This window comes from Electrophorus electricus, chromosome 4 (assembly GCF_013358815.1).
Source record: "Electrophorus electricus isolate fEleEle1 chromosome 4, fEleEle1.pri, whole genome shotgun sequence".
Classification (NCBI taxonomy): Eukaryota; Metazoa; Chordata; class Actinopteri; order Gymnotiformes; family Gymnotidae; genus Electrophorus; species Electrophorus electricus.
The window spans coordinates 175,001-197,011 of record NC_049538.1 but is presented as its reverse complement, the minus strand read 5'-3'; the positions used below and the strand labels follow the sequence as shown (position 1 = coordinate 197,011).

At 41.4% G+C, this 22,011-nt stretch overlaps 1 protein-coding gene across 4 annotated transcripts in view; it reads left to right on the top strand.

Annotated features, from left to right (window-relative positions):
* Positions 1-22,011, top strand: part of LOC113589370 (glutamate receptor ionotropic, NMDA 2B) — an 88,433-nt gene that overhangs the window by 47,686 nt on the left and 18,736 nt on the right. For all 4 annotated transcript variants that reach the window (XM_035525235.1, XM_035525232.1, XM_035525233.1 and 1 more), the window contains 5 exons: positions 15,039-15,182; positions 15,693-15,963; positions 16,815-17,007; positions 20,838-20,952; positions 21,166-21,374. In XM_035525235.1, the coding sequence (XP_035381128.1) occupies positions 15,039-15,182; positions 15,693-15,963; positions 16,815-17,007; positions 20,838-20,952; positions 21,166-21,374 (932 nt within the window). The remainder of the gene's footprint in view (positions 1-15,038; positions 15,183-15,692; positions 15,964-16,814; positions 17,008-20,837; positions 20,953-21,165; positions 21,375-22,011) is intronic.

The window sequence follows — 22,011 nt, the reverse complement described above, 5'->3', positions numbered from 1 at the left end:
GTGTGAGTGTGCGTATGTGTGAGTGTGCATGTGTGTGAGTGTGCATGTGAGGGTGCATGTGCGTGTGTGTGTGCGTGTGCGCGTGCGCATGTGTGTGTGTGAGAGTGCGTATGCGTGTGCATGTATTTGTGTGTGCATGCGCGCACGTGTGTGTCTGTGTGAGTGTGTATGCATTTGTGTTTGTGTGTGAGTGTGCGCGTGCGTGTGTGAGTGTGCGTATGCGTGTGTGTGTGTGTGTGTGTGTGCGCGTGTGTGCATATGTGCATGTATGGTTTGTACCAATGGCATTTTTAGTGAGACCTTTCAACAGAAAACTTGTTTCCATGGTAACAGAACATGTTTCTCTAAACTAGAAGGCTCTCTCAGAGATATTGACAAACAAGAGAACATAGCAATGACAAGAGACAAACAGGAGTGTAAGGGAGATGTAGAAAGAAGTGTGTGTGTTGGGGGAGTGTGGGTACTGCTTGTGTGTGTGTGGGTGGGGGGGATTGTGTTTGTGTGTGTGTGTTGGTGCTGGTTATTCATGTGTGTTGAGGGCTGGTTGTGTGTGTATGTGTATCAAACGCTGGTTATAGGTGTGTTTTGTGTGTGTGATGGACTGCTTATGTGTGTATTAGATGTTGGTTATATGTGTGTGTGAGGGAGTGGTTATGTGTGTATGTGTATTAAGTGCTGTTATATGTGTGTGAGGGGCTGGCTATGTGTGTGAATGTATATTAAGTGCTGTTAAGTGTGTGTTTATGTGTGAGAGACTAGTTATTTCAGCACCCTGGAAAGCTCTCTGAGGTCAGGAGGCTAACCCTAACCCTAACTCTAACCCTGCTCAAACACATTAACCCTAACCCTACCTAACACTACCAATGCCTCAACACATTAACCCTAACTGCACAGTGTGTAGGGTGTTTGTTTGCTGTGCAGTTGTACAGGTGTTGTGTGGTTTGTGTTGAGTTGTGTAGGGTTGTATATGTGTTGTGTGGTTTGTGTTGAGTTGTGTAGGGTTGTACAGGTGTTGTGTTGAGTTGTGTAGGGTTGTACACGTGTTTTGTGGTTTGTGTTTAGTTGTGTTGGCTTGTACAGGTGTTGTGTTGAGTTGTGTAGGGTTGTATATGTGTTGTGTGGTTTGTGTCGAGTTGTGCAGGATTGTACAGGTATTGTGTGGTTTGTGTTGAGTTGGGTAGGGTTGTATATGTGTTGTGTGGTTTGTGTTTAGTTCTGTTGGCTTGTACAGGTGTTGTGTGGTTTGTGTTGAGTTGTGTAGGGTTGTACAAGTGTTGTGTGGTTGTGTTGAGTTGTTTAGGGTTGTATATGTGTTGTGTGGTTTGTGTTGTGTTGGCTTGTACAGGTGTATGTATGGTTTGTATCAATGGCATTTTTAGTGAGACCTTTCAAAAGAAAACTTGTTTCCATGGTAACAGAACATGTTTCTCTAAACTAGAAGGCTCTCTCAGAGATATTGACAAACAAGAGAACATAGCAATGACAAGAGACAAACAGGAGTGTAAGAGAGATGTAGAAAGAAGTGTGTGTGTTGGGGGAGTGTGGGTACTGCTTGTGTGTGTGTGGGTGGGGGGGATTGTGTTTGTGTGTGTGTGTTGGTGCTGGTTATTCATGTGTGTTGAGGGCTGGTTGTGTGTGTATGTGTATCAAACGCTGGTTATAGGTGTGTTTTGTGTGTGTAATGGACTGCTTATGTGTGTATTAGATGTTGGTTATATGTGTGTGTGAGGGAGTGGTTATGTGTGTATGTGTATTAAGTGCTGTTATGTGTTGGTGTTGTGTGGGTTGTGTTGAGTTGTGTATGGTTGTACACGTGTTATGTGGTTTGTGTTGAGTTGTGTAGGGTTGTATATGTGTTGTATGGTTTGTGTTATGTTGGCTTGTACAGGTGTTTTGTGGTTTGTGTTTAGTTGTGTTGCCTTGTACAGGTGTTGTTTTGAGTTGTGTAGGGTTGTACAAGTGTTGTGTTGAGTTGTTTACGGTTGTACGGGTGTTGTGTGGTTTTGTGTTGAGTTGTGTAGGGTTGTATACATGGTGTGCGGTTTGTGTTTAGTTGTGTTGGCTTGTACAGGTGTTGTGTTGAGTTGTGTAGGGTTTTACAGGTGTTGTGTGGTTTGTGTTGAGTTGTGTAGGGTTGTATAGCTGTTGTGTGGTTTGTGTTGAGTTGTGTAGGGTTGTACAGGTGTTGTGTTGAGTTGTGTAGGGTTGTACAGGTGTTGTGTGGTTTGTGTTGAGTTGTGTAGGGTTGTACAGGTGTTGTGTTGAGTTGTGTAGGGTTGTACAGATGTTGTGTGGTTTGTGGTGAGTTGTGTAGGGTTGTACAGGTGTTGTGTGATTTTGTGTTGTGTTGTGTAGGCTTGTGCACATGTCGTGTCGTTTGTGTTTACTTGTGTAGGGTTGTACAGGTGCTGTGTTGAGTTGTGTAGGGTTGTACAGGTGTTGTGTTGAGCTGTGTAGGGTTGTACAGGTGTTGTGTGGTTTGTGTTTAGTTGTGTAGGGTTGTACACGTGGTGTGCAGTTTGTGTTTAGTTGTGTAGGGTTGTACACGTGCTGTGCGGTTTGTGTTTAGATGTGTTGGCTTGTACAGCTGTTGTGTTGACTTGTGTAGGGTTGTATATGTATTGTGTGGTTTGTGTTGAGTTGTGTAGTGCTGTACAGGTGTTGTGTGGTTTTGTGTTGAGTTGTGTAGGGTTCTACAGGTGTTGTGTTGAGCTGTGTAGGGTTGAACACATGGTGTGCGGTTTGTGTTGAGTTGTGTAGGGTTGTACATGTGGTGTGCGGTTTGTGTTTAGTTGTGTTGGCTTGTACAGGTGTTGTGTTGAGTTGTGTAGGGTTGTACACGTGGTGTGCGGTTTGTGTTTAGTTGTGTTGGCTTGTACAGGTGTTGTGTTGAGTTGTGTAGGGTTGTACAGGTGTTGTGTTGAGCTGTGTAGGGTTGTACAGGTGTTGTGTGGTTTTGTGTTGTGTTGTGTAGGCTTGTGCACATGTCATGTGGTTTGTGTTTAGTTGTGTAGGGTTGTACAGGTGTTGTGTTGAGTTGTGTAGGGTTGTACAGGTGTTGTGTTGAGTTGTGTAGGGTTGTACAGGTGTTGTGTTGAGCTGTGTAGGGTTGTACAGGTGTTGTGTGGTTTTGTGTTGAGTTGTGTAGGGTTGAACACATGGTGTGCAGTTTGTGTTTAGTTGTGTAGGGTTGTATGTGTGTTGTGTGGTTTGTGTTGAGTTGTGTAGGGTTGTACAGGTGGTGTGTGGTTTTGTGTTGAGTTGTGTAGGGTTGTACAGGTGTTGTGTTGAGTGGTGTAGGGTTGTACAGGTGTTTGTGTGGTTTGTGTTGAGTTGTGTAGGGTTGTACAGGTGTTGTGTGGTTTGTGTTGAGTTGTGTAGGGTTGTACAGGTGTTGTGTTGACTTGTGTAGGGTTGTATATGTATTGTGTGGTTTGTGTTGAGTTGTGTAGTGCTGTACAGGTGTTGTGTGGTTTTGTGTTGAGTTGTGTAGGGTTCTACAGGTGTTGTGTTGAGTTGTTGTACACGTGGTGTGCGGTTTGTGTTTAGTTGTGTTGGCTTGTACAGGTGTTGTGTTGAGTTGTGTAGGGTTGTACAGGTGTTGTGTTGAGCTGTGTAGGGTTGTACAGGTGTTGTGTGGTTTTGTGTTGTGTTGTGTAGGCTTGTGCACATGTCATGTGGTTTGTGTTTAGTTGTGTAGGGTTGTACAGGTGTTGTGTTGAGTTGGGTAGGGTTCTACAGGTGTTGTGTTGAGCTGTGTAGGGTTGAACACATGGTGTGCGGTTTGTGTTTAGTTGTGTAGGGTTGTACATGTGGTGTGCGGTTTGTGTTTAGTTGTGTTGGCTTGTACAGGTGTTGTGTTGAGTTGTGTAGGGTTGTACAGGTTTTGTGTGGTTTGTGTTGAGTTGTGTAGGGTTGTACAGGTGTTGTGTTGAGTTGTGTAGGGTTGTACAGGTTTTGTGTGGTTTGTGTTGAGTTGTGTAGGGTTGTACAGATGTTATTTTGGGCTGTGTAGGGTTGTACAGGTGTTGTGTGGTTTGTGTTGAGTTGTACAGGTGTTGTATGGTTTGTGTTGAGTTGTGTAGGGTTGTACAGATGTTATTTTGGGCTGTGTAGGATTGTACAGGTGTTGTGTGGTTTGTGTTGAGTTGTACAGGTGTTGTGTGGTTTGTGTTGAGTTGTGTAGGGTTGTACAGGTGTTGTGTGGTTTTTTGTTGAGTTGTGTAGGGTTGTACACGTGGTGTGCAGTTTGTGTTTAGTTGTGTTGGCTTGTACAGGTGTGGAGTCATGTAGGGTTGTATATGTGTTGTGTGGTTTGTGTTGAGTTGTGTAGCATTGTATATGTGTTGTGTGGTTTGTGTTGAGTTGTGTAGGGTTGTATATGTGTTGTGTGGTTTGTGTTGAGTTGTGTAGGGTTGTATATGTGTTGTGTGGTTTTGTGTTGAGTTGTGTAGGGTTGTACAGGTGTTGTGTTGAGTTGTGTAGGGTTGTACAGGTGTTGTGTTGAGCTGTGTAGGGTTGTACAGGTGTTGTGTTGAGTTGTGTAAGGTTGTATGTGTGTTGTGTGGTTTGTGTTTAGTTGTGTAGGGTTGTACAGGTGTTGTGCTAGTTGTGTAGGGTTGTACAGGTGTTGTGTTGAGCTGTGTAGGGTTGTACAGGTGTTGTGTGGTTTTGTGTTGAGTTGTGTAGGGTTGAACACGTGGTGTGCAGTTTGTGTTTAGTTGTGTAGGGTTGTACATGTGGTGTGCGGTTTGTGTTTAGTTGTGTTGGCTTGTACTGGTGTTGTGTTGAGTTGTGTAGGGTTGTACACGTGGTGTGCGGTTTGTGTTTAGTTGTGTTGGCTTGTACAGGTGTTGTGTTGAGTTGTGTAGGGTTGTACAGGTGTTGTGTTGAGCTGTGTAGGGTTGTACAGGTGTTGTGTGGTTTTGTGTTGTGTTGTGTAGGCTTGTGCACATGTCATGTGGTTTGTGTTTAGTTGTGTAGGGTTGTACAGGTGTTGTGTTGAGTTGGGTAGGGTTCTACAGGTGTTGTGTTGAGCTGTGTAGGGTTGAACACATGGTGTGCGGTTTGTGTTTAGTTGTGTAGGGTTGTACATGTGGTGTGCGGTTTGTGTTTAGTTGTGTTGGCTTGTACAGGTGTTGTGTTGAGTTGTGTAGGGTTGTACAGGTTTTGTGTGGTTTGTGTTGAGTTGTGTAGGGTTGTACAGGTGTTGTGTTGAGTTGTGTAGGGTTGTACAGGTTTTGTGTGGTTTGTGTTGAGTTGTGTAGGGTTGTACAGATGTTATTTTGGGCTGTGTAGGATTGTACAGGTGTTGTGTGGTTTGTGTTGAGTTGTACAGGTGTTGTGTGGTTTGTGTTGAGTTGTGTAGGGTTGTACAGGTGTTGTGTGGTTTTTTGTTGAGTTGTGTAGGGTTGTACACGTGGTGTGCAGTTTGTGTTTAGTTGTGTTGGCTTGTACAGGTGTGGAGTCATGTAGGGTTGTATATGTGTTGTGTGGTTTGTGTTGAGTTGTGTAGCATTGTATATGTGTTGTGTGGTTTGTGTTGAGTTGTGTAGGGTTGTATATGTGTTGTGTGGTTTGTGTTGAGTTGTGTAGGGTTGTATATGTGTTGTGTGGTTTTGTGTTGAGTTGTGTAGGGTTGTACAGGTGTTGTGTTGAGTTGTGTAGGGTTGTACAGGTGTTGTGTTGAGCTGTGTAGGGTTGTACAGATGTTGTGTTGAGTTGTGTAGGGTTGTCCACATGTCGTGTGGTTTGTGTTGAGTTGTGTAGGGTTGTACAGGTTTTGTGTGGTTTGTGTTGAGTTGTGTAGGGTTGTACAGGTGTTGTGTTGAGCTCTGTAGGGTTGTACAGGTTTTGTGTGGTTTGTGTTGAGTTGTGTAGGGTTGTACAGGTGTTGTGTTGAGCTCTGTAGGGTTGTACAGGTGTTGAGTGGTTTGTGTTGAGTTGTGTAGGGTTGTACAGGTGTTGTGTTGAGTTGTGTAGGGTTGTATATGTGTTGTGTGGTTAGAGTTGAGTTGTGTAGGGTTGCACAGGTCTTGTGTTGAGTTTTGTAAGGTTGTATATGTGTTGTGTGGTTTATGTTGAGTTGTGTAGGGTTGCGCACATGTCGTTTGGTTTGTGTTGAGTTGTGTAGGATTGTACAGGTGTTGTGTTGAATTGTGTAGGGTTGTATATGTGTTGTGTGGTTTGTGTTGACTTGTGTAGGGATATACAGGTGTTGTGTTGAGTTGTGTAGGGTTGTATATGTGTTGTGTGGTTAGAGTTGAGTTGTGTAGGGTTGTACAAGTGTTGTGTTGAGTTGTGTAGGGTTGTACAGGTGTTGTGTTGAGCTGTGTAGGGTTGTGCAGGTGTTGTATGGTTTGTGTTGAGTTGTGTAGGGTTGTACAGGTGTTGTGTTGAGTTGTGTAGGGTTGTACAGGTGTTGTGTTGAGCTGTGTAGGGTTGTACAGATGTTGTGTTGAGTTGTGTAGGGTTGTCCACATGTCGTGTGGTTTGTGTTGAGTTGTGTAGGGTTGTACAGGTTTTGTGTGGTTTGTGTTGAGTTGTGTAGGGTTGTACAGGTGTTGTGTTGAGCTCTGTAGGGTTGTACAGGTGTTGAGTGGTTTGTGTTGAGTTGTGTAGGGTTGTACAGGTGTTGTGTTGAGTTGTGTAGGGTTGTACAGGTGTTGTGTGGTTTTGTGTTGAGTTGTGTAGGGTTGTGCACATGTCGTTTGGTTTGTGTTGAGTTGTGTAGGATTGTACAGGTGTTGTGTTGAATTGTGTAGGGTTGTATATGTGTTGTGTGGTTTGTGTTGACTTGTGTAGGGATATACAGGTGTTGTGTTGAGTTGTGTAGGGTTGTATATGTGTTGTGTGGTTAGAGTTGAGTTGTGTAGGGTTGCACAGGTCTTGTGTTGAGTTTTGTAAGGTTGTATATGTGTTGTGTGGTTTATGTTGAGTTGTGTAGGGTTGCGCACATGTCGTTTGGTTTGTGTTGAGTTGTGTAGGGTTGTACAAGTGTTGTGTTGAGTTGTGTAGGGTTGTACAGGTGTTGTGTTGAGCTGTGTAGGGTTGTGCAGGTGTTGTATGGTTTGTGTTGAGTTGTGTAGGGTTGTACAGGTGTTGTGTTGAGTTGTGTAGGGTTGTACAGGTGTTGTGTTGAGCTGTGTAGGGTTGTACAGATGTTGTGTTGAGTTGTGTAGGGTTGTCCACATGTCGTGTGGTTTGTGTTGAGTTGTGTAGGGTTGTACAGGTTTTGTGTGGTTTGTGTTGAGTTGTGTAGGGTTGTACAGGTGTTGTGTTGAGCTCTGTAGGGTTGTACAGGTGTTGAGTGGTTTGTGTTGAGTTGTGTAGGGTTGTACAGGTGTTGTGTTGAGTTGTGTAGGGTTGTACAGGTGTTGTGTGGTTTTGTGTTGAGTTGTGTAGGGTTGTGCACATGTCGTTTGGTTTGTGTTGAGTTGTGTAGGATTGTACAGGTGTTGTGTTGAATTGTGTAGGGTTGTATATGTGTTGTGTGGTTTGTGTTGACTTGTGTAGGGATATACAGGTGTTGTGTTGAGTTGTGTAGGGTTGTATATGTGTTGTGTGGTTAGAGTTGAGTTGTGTAGGGTTGCACAGGTCTTGTGTTGAGTTTTGTAAGGTTGTATATGTGTTGTGTGGTTTATGTTGAGTTGTGTTGGGTTGTACAGGTGTTGTGTGGCTGTGTTGAGTCGTGTAGGGTTGTTGTGTGGTTTGTGTTGAGTTGTGTAGGGTTGTACATGTGTTGTGTGGCTTGTGTTTAGTTGTGTAGGCTTGTACAGTTGTTCTGTGGTATGTTGCCACATGGAACTGGTACTTAGCGGAGTTTCACTGTCATTAATTAGATTTAAAACTAGTTGAGTGCGTTCGTCAGATATGCAGTCAGGAAAAAGCTGACCCAGAAAAAAGGTGTTGAGAGTCAAGAGCGCAGAGGATTTGAAAAAGAAAGAGTGTTTTATGAAATGTAGTCGTAAAATAAAACTTAAAAGACTGCTCTATCATTGTTCAGCTCAGTAATATTATTATTACAGAAGCATTAATACCACTCTGGAAGCAGCACTGAGCCCTGAGACTACAGATGCACTAATGTCACTATGGCAGTACTGTTGTCCACCTTCAGACTGGGGTTCAAATATTCTGCTGAGGACAACTAGTACTGTCCTAAATCTGACACATTTGTACACAAATGTCCAGATGGTATTGGTGCTTGATGTCTGTAGTGAAAAATTGTTTTAGACCATTTGTAATGAAGATTGCTGTCTAGTGGAGAGCAGATGTTAGGTCCCTAAACTTAGTAGGTCCCTAAACCTAGTAGGTCTCTAACCCTAGTAGGTCTATAAGCATAGCAGGTCTGTAACCCTAGCAGGTCTCTAAACCCAACAGGTCTCTAACCCTAGTAGGTCTCTAACTCTAGCAGGTCTGCATGCATATTAGTTTCTCTTTATCCCTCCTCTTCTCTCTCTGTTTATCCTTCTCTCTTCCCTCTCTCCTCTCCTCTCTTTGTCCTATAACCCCCACTCTCCATCTTATCAGCCTGAAGGAGAGTGTAGGAGGTTGACAGCCACAAGCACAAACAAAACAATGTCTCCCCTCTCTGCAGTCTTTCTGTTACACCCTCTCTCTCTCCTTCTCTCTCCCTCTCTCTACCAAATGTTTCATTAATGGCACTGCTACTTCTACTTCTACTAACACTACTATTACTACTATTACTAACACAAATTTTACTACTAATACTAACACTACTATTACTACTACTACTATTTCTACTAATATTAACACTACTATTACTACTACTACTATTTCTACTAATACTAACACTACTATTACTACTACTAATACTAACACTACTATTACTACTAGTATTACTACTAATACTAACACTACTTTTACTACTACTAATACTAACGCTACTATTACTGCTACTATTATTACTACTAATACTAACACTACTATTACTGCTACTACTATTACTACTAATACTAACACTATTACTACTACTACTAATACACTTCTATTACTACTACTAATACTAACACTACTATTACTACTAATACTAACACTACTATTATCACTACTACTATTACTACTAATACCACTATTATTACTACTAATACTAACACTACTAATACTAACACTACTATTACTACTACTACTAACACTACTATTACTACTACTACTATTACTACTAATACTAACACTATTATTACTACTACTAATACTAACACTTCTATTACTACTACTAATACTAACACTACTATTACTACTAATACTAACACTACTATTACTACTACCAATACTAACACTACTATTACTACTAATACTAACACTACTATTATTACTACTAATACTAACACTACTATTACTACTAATACTAACACAACTACCACTACTACTATTGCTATTATTACTTCCACTGCTACTATTAGTGTATATATATGTTTATTATCACTGCATATCTTTGTTTAATTGTCCTTGTGAAGTGCTGCCAGTATGTCTCATCCATGTACTAAGTGGTGTTTTCCTCACTATCTCTTTTGATTTGATCCTGTTGTTCTTTTTGAATTTTTGCCAAACCCTTTGGATTTGTTTGCCCTTTATTTTATCTTTCTGGTTTTACGTATATGTAACGTAACAGTATGCGTTAAAGACAGAGATGGTATGTGTTAACAGCACAGACACCAGACCCCCTCATCCCAATGTGTGTGTGTGTGTGTGTGTGTGTGTGTGTGTGTGTGTGAGTATATTGTCATTGCAGTATGTCAGGTTGTGGGCATGCTCTGTCACAGTGAGTTAGTGTAAGACTGCTGTGCACTAACCCAGTAGGTGTGTGTGTGTGTGTGTGTGTGTGTGTGTGTGTGTGTGTGTGTGTGTGTCACTGTGCATAACAGATATTTCTAGGATGGCTGGAAATTGATTTCTTTTAATTAAGAATTCTGCTCAGAGGTAGAGAGATGGGGCAGAGAATGGTTATATGAGGAAGAGAAGAGAGGGTTGGAGAGAGAGAGTGAAGGATGGAGGGTTTGAGAGAGAGTGAAGGATAAAGGGAGAGAGAGGGTTGGAGAGACAGAGAGTGAAGGATAAAGGGAGAGAGAGGGTTGGAGAGACAGAGAGTGAAGGATAGAGGGAGAGAGAGGGTTGGAGAGACAGAGAGTGAAGGATAGAGGGAGAGAGAGGGCTGGAGAGACAGAGAGTGAAGGATAGAGGGAGAGAGAGGGTTGGAGAGACAGAGAGTGAAGGATAGAGGGAGAGAGAGGGTTGGAGAGACAGAGAGTGAAGGATAGAGGGAGAGAGAGGGTTGGAGAGGGAGGCATACAGAGAGAGCGATAGAGGCAAAGAGAGGGAGAAAGAATGAGTTTGGAGAAATAGAGCAAAGATCAAAGCCATAAAGGTGAGAGGAGAGAAGGACAGAAGTGGAGAAAGATGAAAACTGAGGTTAATAATGTTTGCACTTCTTTATCAGAGCCCTACACTTTGAAGGTCACACCGTCCAGCCCGAATATGTGCATGTAAGAAAGGCGTGTGTGTGTGTGTGTAGGTGTGTAAACACAGTTAATTGTGTGTGTGTGTGTGTTTTAGAGAGAGAGAGAGAAAGAGACAAAGGAGAGAGACACTGATGCCAGAAGCTAGTAGGAGTAGCACAGCTGGTGTGTCAACGTGTTGCCACAGTGAGAGAACGGAAGTGTGTGTGTGTATTTGAGTTTTCAGCTCTATTACCTAACCTCAGTATAGTTATACTTGTGTATGATGTAGTAACAGTACATTAATATCATATCTGAGTGTGTGTGTGTGAGTGTGTGTGTGTGTGTGTGTGTGTGTGTGTGTATGTGGGTGGGAAAAGAGAGTGATTGTGTAACATATGTAAAGGAGAGTGATCATATAATGTGTGTCTAAGAGTGTTCCATATGACTCGTGTAAAAGAATTATAGTGCATGTAACTGGTGTGTGAAAGACTGGTTGTGTGATTAGTGTGCACAAGAGCGTTTAAGTGTGTGATTAGTATGTGTTAATGCGATGAGAGCATGTGTGTAATGTGAAATTAAACTGAGTGTGTAGTTGAAGAGAGACAGAGAGCCTTATATTATTATTGTTGTTGATATTATTATTAATAATAATGTTAATAGGAGTATTGTTGTTGTGGTTATATTATAATGTTATATTGTTGTGTAGTGTAATGGTATATTGTTGTGTAGTGTAATGCTATATTATTGTGTAGTATAATGTTATATTGTTGTGTAGTGTAATGCTATATTATTGTGTAGTATAATGTTATATTGTTGTGTAGTGTAATGGTATATTGTTGTGTAGTGTAATGCTATATTATTGTGTAGTATAATGTTATATTGTTGTGTAGTATAATGTTTTATTGTTGTGTAGTATAATGTTATATTGTGTAGTGTAATGGTATATTGTTGTGTAGTATAATGTTATATTGTTGTGTAGTGTAATGCTATATTATTGTGTAGTATAATGTTATATTGTTGTGTAGTGTAATGCTATATTATTGTGTAGTATAATGTTATATTGTTGTGTAGTGTAATGCTATATTATTGTGTAGTATAATGTTATATTGTTGTGTAGTGTAATGGTATATTGTTGTGTAGTGTAATGCTATATTATTGTGTAGTATAATGTTATATTGTTGTGTAGTATAATGTTTTATTGTTGTGTACTATAATGTTATATTGTTGTGTAGTGTAATGGTATATTGTTGTGTAGTATAATGTTATATTGTTGTGTAGTGTAATGGTATATTGTTGTTTAGTATAATGGTATATTGTTGTTTAGTGTAATGGTATATTTTTGTGTAGTGTATTGTTGTGTAGTATAATGCTATATTGTCAAGTAGTGTGGTGGCTCAGTGGTTAAGGTACTTGACTTGTAATTGTAAGGTTGCTGGCTTGAGTCCCACCACCAAGTGGCCACTGTTAGGTCCCTGAGCAAGACCCTTGTCCCTCAATTACTCAAGTTGTACTCAGTCATAATTGTAAATCACTTTGTATAAAAGCTTCAGGTAATTGTTGTGTAGTGTTACAGAATATTTTTGTATTGTGTAGTGTAATGATATATTGTGTAGTGTAGCGGTATATTGTGTAGTGTTACGTTATATTGTTGTGTAGTGTTACAATGTATTGTGTAGTTTAACGGTGTATTGTTGTGTAGTGTAATATTATTGTGAAGTATAATGTTATATTGTTGTGTAGTGTAATGGTATACTGTGTAGCATAATGGTATATTGTTATGTAGTGTTACAGTGTATTCTTTTGTAGTGTAATAGTATATTGTTGTGTAGTGTAATGTTATATCATTGTGTAGTGTAATGTTATATTGTTGTGTAGTATAATGTTATATTGTTGTGTAGTATATTGGTATATTGTTGTGTAGTGTTACTGTATATTGTGTAGTGTAACAGTGTATTGTTGTGTAGTGTATTGTTATATTATCGTGTACTATAATATATTGTTGTGTAGTGTAATGGTATACTGTGTAGTATAATGGTATATTGTTGTGTAGTGTTACAATGTATTGTTGTGTAGTGTAATAGTATATTGTTGTGTAGTGTAATGTTATATCATTGTGTAGTGTAATGTTATATTGTTGTGTAGTATAGCGGTATATTGTTGTGTAGTGTAATGTTATTGTTGTGTAGTATAATGGTATATTGTTGTGTAGTGTAATGGTATAATGTTGTGTAGGGTAATGGTGTGTTGTGGGGTAGTGTAATGGTATTTTGTTGTGTAGTGTAATGGTGTATTGTTAATGGTGTATTGTGTAATTTAATGGTGTGTTGTTGTGTATTGTAATGGTGTATTGTTGTGTAGTATAATGTTTTATTGTTGTGAAGTGTAATGGTGTATTGTTTTGTAGTGTAATGGTGTATTGTTGTGTAGTGTAATGTTATATTGTTGTGTAGTGTAATGGTGTGTTGTTGAATTGTTAGTGTTGAAATATGAATACCTCAATTACCAGTGAAATGTTATAAGGAACAATAATTTCCAGTGTATCTTGGTCTCTCTTTTAGTTGGGATGTGTCATGGCTCCCTACCTTCCTCCCCATCCTGTTGTTGTTCTCTGTCCTTTTTTATCCTCTCAGGTGTTTCTTGTTCTGGTTCATTTGTCAGTGTTTTCATGTCCCTACTGCCAGAGCTCTCTGCTATGAAGTCACATCTCTGTTTTCTTCTGTGTGTTTTGCTTTGTTAGTTGGACCTGTTTTCTGTAGTTCATTCGGTTTGTGTCTTTTTGTGTGTGTTTTATCCTGAATGGAGCTGGTCTCTTAGTCAGTATGAATGCTGACTGAAGCTCTTTTCTTCGTAAGATTGCTCGGTGAAGTTGGAATGTAGCTAGTTTACACTTCTGCTTGAGACTGTACCCAGTTATCTGCTGTATGTTCTGAACACTTACAGCTTGGCTGGATGCTGAGTGACACATGTCTCTCTGCAAAAGCTGTTTTACTTCTCTCTGTTCTAACCCCACCCCCTCTCTGTTTTAACCACACCTGTTCTTACTCTACACACTCCCTGTTCTAACCCACTCCTACCTGTTCTAACCCCACCCCTGCCTGTTCTTATCCTACACCCTCCTTGTTCTAACCCCAGCCCTCCCTGTTCTAACCCTACACCCTCCTGGTTCTTCTCTACCCCTCCCTGTTCTAACCCTACACCCTCCTGGTTCTAACCCCACCCCTCCCTGTTCTAACCATACACCCTCCTGGTTCTTACCCCACCCCTCCCTGTTCTTACCCTACACCCTCCTGGTTCTAACCCCACCCCTCCCTGTTCTAACCCTACATCCTCCTGGTTCTAACCCCACCCCTCCCTGTTCTAACCCCACCCCTGCCTGTTCTTACCCTACACCCTCCTGGTTCTAACCCCACCCCTCCCTGTTCTAACCCTACACCCTCCTGGTTCTAACCCCACCCCTCCCTGTTCTAACCCTACACCCTCCTGGTTCTTCTCCACCCCTCCCTGTTCTAACCCTACCCCTCCTGGTTCTTCTCCACCCCTCCCTGTTCTAACCCTACACCCTCCTGGTTCTATCCCACCCCTCCCTGTTCTGGTTCTACTGTGTTCTACACTGACAGGGCAGTCCATAACACTGCTGTTATAAAGGCAGCCAGAGCAGAATTCAATTACATCTGTGCCCTGGCAGCCATTCTACTGGAATAAATGGGACATGGAGAGAGAGGGAGGGGTAGATGGAGGGGTGGAGGGAGGAAGAGAAGGAGAGAGGGGTGGAGCGAGGGAGAGAAGGAGAGGGGTGGAGGGAGAGAAGGAGAGAGGGGTGGAGCGAGGGAGAGAAGGAGAGAAGGGTGGAGGGAGGGAGAGAAGGAGAGAGGGGTAGAGGGGCGTAATACTCCAGAATGAATTGTGATGCACTGAAAGTGAGGTCACAGATTTGTGACAGAATATTAACTCAATCGCCCCAGCACACACACACACACACACACACACACACACACACACACACACACACAATAAAGTGGAGAGTTGAAAGATATGTACAGTGGATCAAAATTGTGGCATAGAAAAGGCTTTCATAGCCCATAAATAAAACCATGCACAGAGAGAGAGGGGGAGAGAGAGAGAGAGAGAGAGAGAGAGAGTGAGGGAGAAGGAGGGAGAAAGAGAGTATGTGTGCAGGAAATGTAGTGCAGCCTCTTAAGGTGTGACATCTTCCTCTTAATGGAGAAACAAGGTAACAGGCCTGTACTAGTCTCACAGGTGCTGAGAGCCCAACTCTCTCTCTCTCTCTCTCTCTCTCTCTCTCTCTCTCTCTCTCTCTCTCTCTCTCTCACACACACACACACACACACACACACCTTAGTGTGTCTGAAACTATAGTCTCAGAGGTCATTATCACTATACTCTCCCATTAGTACGTTAGTTCACCTCTTACTTATCCTGGATCAGTTTGAAATACTCTCCACGTCGCTCCTTCACTGTATTAGAGCTGTGTGGAATTATTGTGATTAAATTTGTCTTCTTCTCTCCCCCCCCCCCCCTCTCTCTCTCTCTCTCTCTCTCTCTCTCTCTTTCTGTCTGTAGGATGATAATTCCATGTTTTTTCAGTTTGGTCCTTCGATCGAGCAACAGGCTACAGTGATGTTGAACATTATGGAGGAATATGACTGGTATATCTTCTCCATTGTCACCACCTACTATCCTGGCTACCAGGACTTCATCACCAAGGTAATGGACCCAAAAACAGGGGTTGGGGGGCGCAGGGGGCTTGAGTAAAAAAATGAGGCATGGACAACTTTGAAAATTCCATCTCGAATACAATACTAAAAACATTTACTAATGATTTAGCTGTGAAATGCTCATTGTTTTGGCCTAATTAAGGCAAAATTCAGAATTAAGACAGCAGTGCTTTTTAAATTAAAACAGTGCATTGTTGTGTGGGTTTGGTTTAGCTGTTGTTTCCTGTGCTGAATATGTCTCAATAACACGTGTCACTGCAGGTTTCTTGAGGCAAAGCTGTGGTAGTTCATTGTCCCCACTGGCTTGGGAAGACCCTTTATCTTTAGATAAAGTTTAGATTTAAAATAGCTATTAAAACTATTAAATAAATAAAACAAACTTTAAGTAATGAAGCAGTCAGTAGCAGGGTGTGAAGTATTTTCTGCAGCAAAGATCCCATGGGAAATGTAGTTTTTCTCCCATTCACTCCTGTTCTGTCTGCTGTGCTGTGGACTACAGATCCGCAGTACGATTGAGAACAGCTTTGTGGGCTGGGAGCTAGAGGAGGTGCTGCTGTTGGACATGTCTGTGGATGACGGGGACTCCAAGATCCAGAACCAGCTCAAGAAGCTGCAAAGCCCAGTTATCCTGCTCTACTCCACCAAAGAGGAGGCCAACATCATCTTTGAGGTGGCTCATTCAGTTGGCCTCACCGGCTATGGATATACCTGGATCGTACCATCTCTGGTAGCAGGGGATGCAGATTACATACCTCCAGAGTTTCCCACAGGTGATCCCAGTGGAGACATCACTCACGTGTTGATGTCAAATTAACTGAGGCCATGTTTTCATCCAGACACTGAATTACATTAAAGTGCTAAATTGTCACTGCTAAATGTTTAATGTTTGCTGTTTTCCTTAATTTTTGCCAGTCATTTTTTTTTGCATATAAACATTGGATCAGGGTTAGCGTGGATCACTAGATCAGGGTTAACGTAGATCACTGGATCAGGGTTAGCATGGATCACTGGATCAGGGTTGGCATAGATCACTGGATCAGGGTTAGTGTGGCTCACTGGATCAGGGTAAACATGGATCACTGGATCAGGGTTAACGTGGCTCACTGGATCAGGGTTAGCGTGGATCACTGGATCAAGGTAAACAGATCACTGGATCAGGGTTAGTGTGGTTCACTGGATCAGGGTTAGTGTGGCTCACTGGAACAGGGTAAACGTGGATCACTGGATCAGGGTTAATGTGGCTCACTGGATCAGGGTTAGTGTGGCTCATTGGATCAGGGTAAACATGGATCACTGGATCAGGGTTAGTGTGGCTCACTGGATCAGGGTTAGCGTGGCTCACTGGATCAGGGTTAGTGTAGCTCACTGGATCAGGGTTAGCATAGATCACTGGATCAGGGTTAGTGTGGATCACTGGATCAGAATTAGTGTGGCTCACTGGATCAGGGTTAGTGTAGCTCACTGGATCAGGGTTAGCGTAGATCACTGGATCAGGGTTAGCGTGGATCACTGGATCAGGGTTAGCGTGGCTCACTGGATCAGGAGTGGAACATGACTAGACTCAGCAGGAGTGGAATGTGTCTTGTTTGGACTCCTCCTTCTTCTTGTCTCTCTATCTCAGGTATGATTAGTGTGTCATATGATGAGTGGGATTATGGGCTGGAGGCTCGGGTGCGTGATGGCGTGGCTGTGATCGCCATGGCAACGTCCACGATGATGATGGATCGAGGACCTCACACCTTGCTGAAGTCTGAGTGTCATGGTGCTCCGGAAAAGAAAACCCCAATAACAGGCAACCCTAATGAAGTGCTGCGGTAAACACACACACACACACACACAACCCTAATGAAGTGCTGCGGTAAACACACACACACACACACAACCCTAATGAAGTGCTGCGGTAAACACACACACACACACACACAACCCTAATGAAGTGCTGCGGTAAACACACACACACACACACACACAACCCTAATGAAGTGCTGCGGTAAATACACACACACACACACACACACACACACACACACACACACACACAAAACCCTAATGAAATGCTGCGGTAAACACACACATACACACAAACCCTAATGAAGGGCTGCAGTAAACACACACACACACACACACACACACACACACACACACACACACAAACCCTAATGAAGGGCTGCAGTAAACACACACACACACACACAACCCTAATGAAGTTCTGTGGTAAACACACACACACACACACACACACAACCCTAATCAAGTGCTTCGGACATACATACACTCACATATGCAATTGCCCATAAATACATACACACATATACATACGTATGAACACACACACACACACACACACACACACACACACACACACACACACACACAGGGTGTGTTAGTGAATGCATAATGATCTTATTCATTTGTGTGTTCAGGTGATTAGCAGAGGCTACTGAGCACTAGCTCTTTATTAATTTATTCTTTGGCTAATTTAGAAAAGTTCTTTACTTAATATTTCACAAGTCTTATATATAATTCAGCACCCAAAGTGTGTTTACAAATGTAACATTTTGTGTGCATGTATATTTTTGTGCATGTATGTTCATGTGTGTGTACATGTACGTGTGTGCGTGTGTGTGGAGACGACTTTCTGAGTAGTGAGGAATCAGTCTCAATTTATTCAGTGAGAGACAGAGAATAGGAGAGAATGGAGAGAGAGAGGGAGAGAAGGAGGGAGGCACAGAGAGAGACAGAAGTAGAGAGAGAGAGGGAGGGAGAGAGGGAGATGAAGAAACAGCTTGAGAGTAGTGTTGAGTGTGAAGTGTTGTCCATTGTGTGTTGAGTATGTGGTAGTGTTGATGAGGAGTGTGTAGTGTTGAGTGTGAAGTGTTGTCCATTGTGTGTTGAGTATGTGGTAGTGTTGATGAGGAGTGTGTAGTGTTGAGTGTGTAGTGTTGTCCATTGTGTGTTGAGTATGTGGTAGTGTTGATGAGGAGTGTGTAGTGTTGAGTGTGTAGTGTTGTCCATTGTGTGTTGAGTATGTGGTAGTGTTGATGAGGAGTGTGTAGTGTTGAGTGTGTAGTGTTGTCCATTGTGTGTTGAGTATGTGGTATTGTTGATGAGGAGTGTGTAGTGTTGAGTGTGTAGTGTTGTCCATTGTATGTTGAGTATGTGGTAGTGTTGATGAGGAGTGTGTAGTGTTGAGTGTGTAGTGTTGTCCATTGTGTGTTGAGTATGTGGTATTGTTGATGAGGAGTGTGTAGTGTTGTCCATTGTGTGTTGAGTATGTGGTATTGTTGATGAGGAGTGTGTAGTGTTGCGTGTGTAGTGTTGTCCATTGTGTGTTGAGTATGTGGTAGTGTTGATGAGGAGTGTGTAGTGTTTATTCTCCTCATCTCTGTCCTTCTCTGTAATATTGTAAAATTGTGGTTCCCATAGCAACATAACAGTCTGGCTTTGAACTAGCAGTGGTTGTAGTTGCCATGGCAACACTTTACATATGCCTATTGGTCTCTGTGTCTGTCTAATGTCACAGAAGGGCTAAGAAATGCCAGACACACACACACACAGCCAGACACACACACACACACACAGCCAGATACACACACACAGGTTAATTGCTATCACAGATAAACTGCTGGTAGAGCTTATTTTAATAACTAATTCTAAAATTAGTTATTATATAAACTTATTATAATTGAATTTAATAAACTATTTAGTACTTGATAATACTTTCACTCCACTCCATACTAACTGTTATTTTGCTAATGTCACCAGTGGGCCACTTGAATGAATATTTTGCATTTCTGCAACAGAAAAAGGATTCCTTCATTTTCAGATGTCTAGTTTGCTTGCCTTGATAATGCCTGATTTCATCCTTCAAGACTTGTAAACCACACGGTGGCTAAATAGTGTTTTAATGAATGTAACCTGTTGGATATCCCTGTACATTAGGGAGGACTGGAGAGAGGTACATAAACTTTATAGACTGTAAATAACAAGTGGGCAGAATGTTTATACAGTCATGTCACCTCATAGTAATAGACTGAGTATAGTATACAGTATATGCTGAGTGCATTATACAGTATACAGTATATACTGAGTACAGTATACAGTATATACTGAGTGTAGTGTACATTATATACTGAATGTAGTATAGAGTATATAATGAGTGCAGTATACAGTATATACAGAGTGCAGTATCCAGTATATACTGAGTGTAGTATACAGTATACAATATATACTGAGTGTAGTATACAGTATATACTAAGTGCAGTATACAGTATACAGTATATACTGAGTACAGTACACAGTATACAGTATATACTCAGTGTAGTATACAGTATATACTGAATGCAGTATCCAGTATACAGTATATACTGAGTGTTGTATACAGTATATACTGAGTGCAGTATCCAGTATACAGTATATACTCAGTGTAGTATACAGTATATACTGAATGCAGTATCCAATATACAGTATATACTGAGTGTAGTATACAGTATATGCTGAGTGCATTATACAGTATACAGTATATACTGAGTACAGTATACAGTATATACTGAGTGTAGTGTACAGTATATGCTGAGTGCAGTATACAGTATATACTGAATGTAGTATAGAGTATATAATGAGTGCAGTATACAGTATATACAGAGTGCAGTATACAGTATATACTGAGTGTAGTATACAGTATATGCTGAGTGTAGTATACAGTATATACTATGTGCAGTATACAGTATATACTGAGTGTAGTGTACAGTATATGCTGAGTGCAGTATACAATATATACTCAGTGCAGTATACAGTATATACTGAATGTAGTATAGAGTATATAATGAGTGCAGTATACAGTATATACAGAGTGCAGTATCCAGTATATACTGAGTGTAGTATACAGTATACAATATATACTGAGTGTAGTATACAGTATATACTAAGTGCAGTATACAGTATATACTGAGTACAGTACACAGTATACATTATATACTGAGTGTAGTATACAGTATATACTGAATGCAGCATCCAGTATACAGTATATACTGAGTGTTGTATACAGTATATACTGAGTGCAGTATCCAGTATACAGTATATACTCAGTGTAGTATACAGTATATACTGAATGCAGTATCCAGTATCCAGTATATACTGAGTGTTGTATACAGTATATACTGAGTGCAGTATCCAGTATACAGTATATACTGAGTGCAGTATACAGTATATACAGAGTGCAGTATCCAGTATATACTGAGCGTCATATACAGTATATACTGAGTGCAATATACAGTATATAGTGAGTGTAGTATACAGTATATAGTGAGTGTAGTATACAGAATGCAGTATGCAATAGCCTATTTCGATGACTGTTGTTCTTGCACACAAATACATTTTCAGGCACAAAATTGCTAAGGAAACAATATTAACAAAGAATGGAAGTGAGCAAAAAAAAAAAATCAGTTTACTATATACAAACACACACACACACACACACACACACACACACACACACACACACACACACACACACAATTATAACCAAGAGATGTGGTTATGAGTCTGTGGTAAATACATGTAAGTGTATACTTGTGTTTGTGAGTGAGTGTGTGTGTGTGTGTGTGTGTCTGTTTGTGTTTTATAACCCTGTTGTTTTCCTCAGGTATCTAATGAATGTGACTTTTGAGGGCCGTAACCTGTCATTCAGTGAGGATGGATACCAGATGCACCCCAAACTCGTCATTATTCTGTTGGACAAAGAAAGACAGTGGGACAGAGTCAGTCTCTCTCTTTCTCACTCTCTGTATCTCCCTTGCTTGTCTTCTCTCTGTCTCCCCTCTCTTTTAACAAAGCTGTATTTGGTGTAGCACAAAAGCTCCAATATCTCTAACAACAATTAATAAAAGAACTGAACTTGAAAATGCTGCACCTGGGATTTTAGCCTCAGTCTCTGTGTGTGTGTGTGTGTGTGTGTGTGTGTGTGTGTGTAGGTAGGGAAGTGGGAGAACGGTTCTCTGTCGATGAAGTACCATGTGTGGCCACGCTTTGAGCTGTACTCTGGAGCAGAGAGTCGCCAGGACGACCACCTGTCCATCGTCACTCTGGAGGAAGCACCGTTTGTCATTGTGGAGGACGTGGACCCACTGAGTGGCACATGCATGAGAAACACGGTCCCCTGCAGGAAACAGCTCATATCACGGTAGACACACACACACACACACACACACACACACACACACACACACACACACACACATTAACCCTGCAGCAAACAGCTCACATCACAGTAGACACACACACACATACACACACATTAACCCTGCAGGAAACAACTCACATCACGGTACGCACACACACACACACACACACACACACACACACACACACACACACACACACACACACACACACACACACAACTTGACAGGAACTACATACTAAGCCTAGGCAATTAAACTAAAATAATTATTGACCTTGTTGACCTTAATACGGTAGGGAAAGTCCTACTGCGATCTCCGCCATGATCAGAGAAATGAACTGTAGCACAAACCAGGAAGAGTTAGGGTTAGGGTTAGGGTTGGCTAGAGTTAGTCTAAGTCTGATCAGTAGTTAGCTGCATTGGATAGAGTTAGCCTAACCCTAATTCTCTTGTCAGTAATTAGCAACGTTAGCTAGTTAGCCTAAGTCTAACTCTCTTATCAGTAGTTAGCAGTGTTAGCTAGAGTTAGCCTAGCCCTAACGCTTATCAGTAGTTAGCAGCATTGGCTAGCTATTATTTTGTAGCTATTATTAGTAATGAAATTCTAAAAAGTAAAAAAGGATTCACTAACAAGCCA